The 2,500-nt window shown below is 38.3% G+C and overlaps 2 protein-coding genes across 2 annotated transcripts in view; one reads left to right on the top strand and one right to left on the bottom strand.

The window, feature by feature from the left end:
* LOC138028499 (glycerol-3-phosphate phosphatase-like) overlaps window positions 1-797 on the bottom strand; it is a 7,447-nt gene extending 6,650 nt beyond the window's left edge. Inside the window, exons 1-2 of the mRNA XM_068876055.1 lie at window positions 654-797; window positions 499-566 (exon numbers count right to left, since the gene is read on the bottom strand). Of these exons, the coding sequence (XP_068732156.1) occupies window positions 499-566; window positions 654-741 (156 nt within the window). The 5' untranslated portion in view covers window positions 742-797. The remainder of the gene's footprint in view (window positions 1-498; window positions 567-653) is intronic.
* LOC138028496 (autophagy-related protein 16-1-like) overlaps window positions 790-2,500 on the top strand; it is a 20,482-nt gene continuing 18,771 nt past the window's right edge. The window contains exon 1 of the mRNA XM_068876051.1: window positions 790-962. Coding sequence (XP_068732152.1) covers window positions 863-962 — 100 coding nt within the window. The 5' untranslated portion in view covers window positions 790-862. The remainder of the gene's footprint in view (window positions 963-2,500) is intronic.

Below are 2,500 nucleotides of genomic sequence, written 5' to 3'. Positions count from 1 at the left end.
TTCTTCTGCTTCTGACTTGAACAATGCAGTTTTCACTGGATCGTAAGCGACAAGAGTCATAAGCGGAATCGGTATTTTGTGTATCGCTCTGCGCTTCTGTTTACGACTCTGACTCCGACTCCGTTGCTGGTGAAAACCAGCCTTAAGATGTATTTTTCATCTCTTTTGTCTCCAAATAACTCTAGTTGGATAAATGTACTTTGAGGAAGCCCGAAAAATTTGTGGATAGGGCTGACTTGACAACTCATTTCATCACATTTCATCTTCTACGAAACTTTGTCTCACGATCTTTTTCTCCTAAATTGAGATGGAAAAAAAAGATTGGTTATGTAACCGGACCCCGACCCCGTCCCTCTCTCTCTCATTAACTAGCGATAATGAACAAAACACTGACCCTTCCAGTAAGTTAATATGGCAATAGCGACACAATGAATCTCTTTCAAATTGTTTTTTATACACAAAGACGTAATAGAAGTTTCCTCCCAAAGCCACTCTTACCAATTTTCGAAGCTCTTGCAAAACCTCAACCGCCCCATCAATGACTCCTACCTCATTCCAAAGGACCCCTATATCAACACGAAATTAAAATCTTTGCTATCTTTCGTAAGTGTCAACGGAAGAGTCCTATATAATATAATTGACTTTTTAATTACCGTCGCAGTCGAAGATGAAGGTATCCATACAATCAACAAATTTGTTCAATTCTTCACCTTCCAGAAGTTTACAAGACTTATCCGCCATGTTTTTCTTTGGATTGCATCTTTATGTATGATGAATATATGATGAACCATCATCTTTACCAATCTTTACCACACACAGAGTAACTCGGACAAAAGTGGACGTTCATCGCCAGTGCTACAAGATGGCGGGAGGGGAACGAAAATGGAGAAAAACAATTTTGAGAAAACTCGAAGTAAGAGATCGCGTCGAGAGTCACTACTTTAAAGATATCATAAGAGAGCGTAAGTAAATTTCCTTATCTTTTCTGTTTGAGCGCATTGAACCGTGCATGTAGATTTCATTGAATGTTCTCTTCGCGTAATCTGGCTCGAAGAAGCGCAACAAAACATCATACAGATTTCCATAACCTTCCCAACTGACTGTGCTAATCAGATTGATGGGAAGCAAAGAGACTAATACCTATTTTAGACTTTCTCAGCGTTAAGGTTAGATTCATGTATTTGTGAAGACATTTTCATTTAACTGGCGGAAAAAAAGTACATACAATATATCCTTGAAACTCCTTTGATTTATAATTATGAAGTTGTACGATTCATTTCAGTCTCTAGATCGAATCCCTTTCAAATGCTCATGCGGAATAAATCTGTACTTTATGTTACTAAAGACCAACAGACTGGAAAGCAAGTTTTCCGTGAACCATGTTGGAAAATGCAAGATGTCATGAAATCAGTCAAAACATTCTCGGGAAAACTGAAAGATCTAAAGAAACAAGACAAACTCAAAGATTAGTTTTCGAGTTATGGAACACAATCTACATGTAAAGGCACAAAGATTTATTCCCTATTTTTTTATGCAAAGCGGAATAACAGCAATGGGATACTTTCATTATACAATTTTATATTGCTAAGGCAACCATCCGGGGAATTTTAAGCCTGCCATAAACCAAACATATTTAATTACCACTCATCATGAGTAAGGCCACTTATGTTTTTATTTGACCCACCTTCAGCCTCAGACGAACAAAAAAAATAGTTAGAACACTCTGTGGCTTAAACACTGACTGGTGCTATATGTGCTTAAAAATATCAGCCTCATCTTACCTTTCTGATATGTGCTTCAAAGACCTAATCCAGTGTGCTATAAACATTTGGGGAGCAATACTCGTACAGGGAAAAGGAAAGGAAAGGAAAGGAACTGTATTTAAATGTCTAGTCGTTCTAGCCCTGGAGCACTAATTGGGGACACTGTAAACTGAAATTAACAATTAATGCAAATCAGGTCAAATGTTTGTTTTTGAGGAGAGGGGAAACTGGAGTAGAGAACCAACAAGCTCAACCCATATGTGACGCTGAGTCTGGGAATCAAACCTGGGCTATGTTGGTGGGAGGCGAGTGCTCTCACCACTGCGCCATCCCTCTGCACCTCAAAATGAAAGCAGCAAGCCAGCCTCTGAGAGATATGTTAATAATTATTGGTCAAATGTCCAGCTTTGTCTGGTTTTTGACCCTCCTATCTGGAGCAGTGAAAAAGCAATTTGTTATACAAATTAGTGGTATTATTTCTTTGTACTGGAACTAGAAATCTCTGTTAAAAACAAAAAAAGTATACGAATGTCAAATTGAAATATAGTTCATATCAGTAAACATGCAATTCAGCTTTTTATTCCTAATATTGAAGCAATATTAGACATATCAGAAAGTCCTTCGCACAAGAGGCTACCCAGGTGCTATCCATGCTCTGGTAACTGGGTACTTAGATTAACCCATTGATTCCCAGGGGTTCCCCATTGACGAGTAAAATAGTCTGGCGTTAGACAGAG

The sequence above is a fragment of the Montipora capricornis genome, chromosome 13 (assembly GCF_036669925.1).
Source record: "Montipora capricornis isolate CH-2021 chromosome 13, ASM3666992v2, whole genome shotgun sequence".
Taxonomy (NCBI): Eukaryota; Metazoa; Cnidaria; class Anthozoa; order Scleractinia; family Acroporidae; genus Montipora; species Montipora capricornis.
Note: the sequence above shows the minus strand (reverse complement) of the source record. Positions and strands in the feature narration are given on the sequence as shown.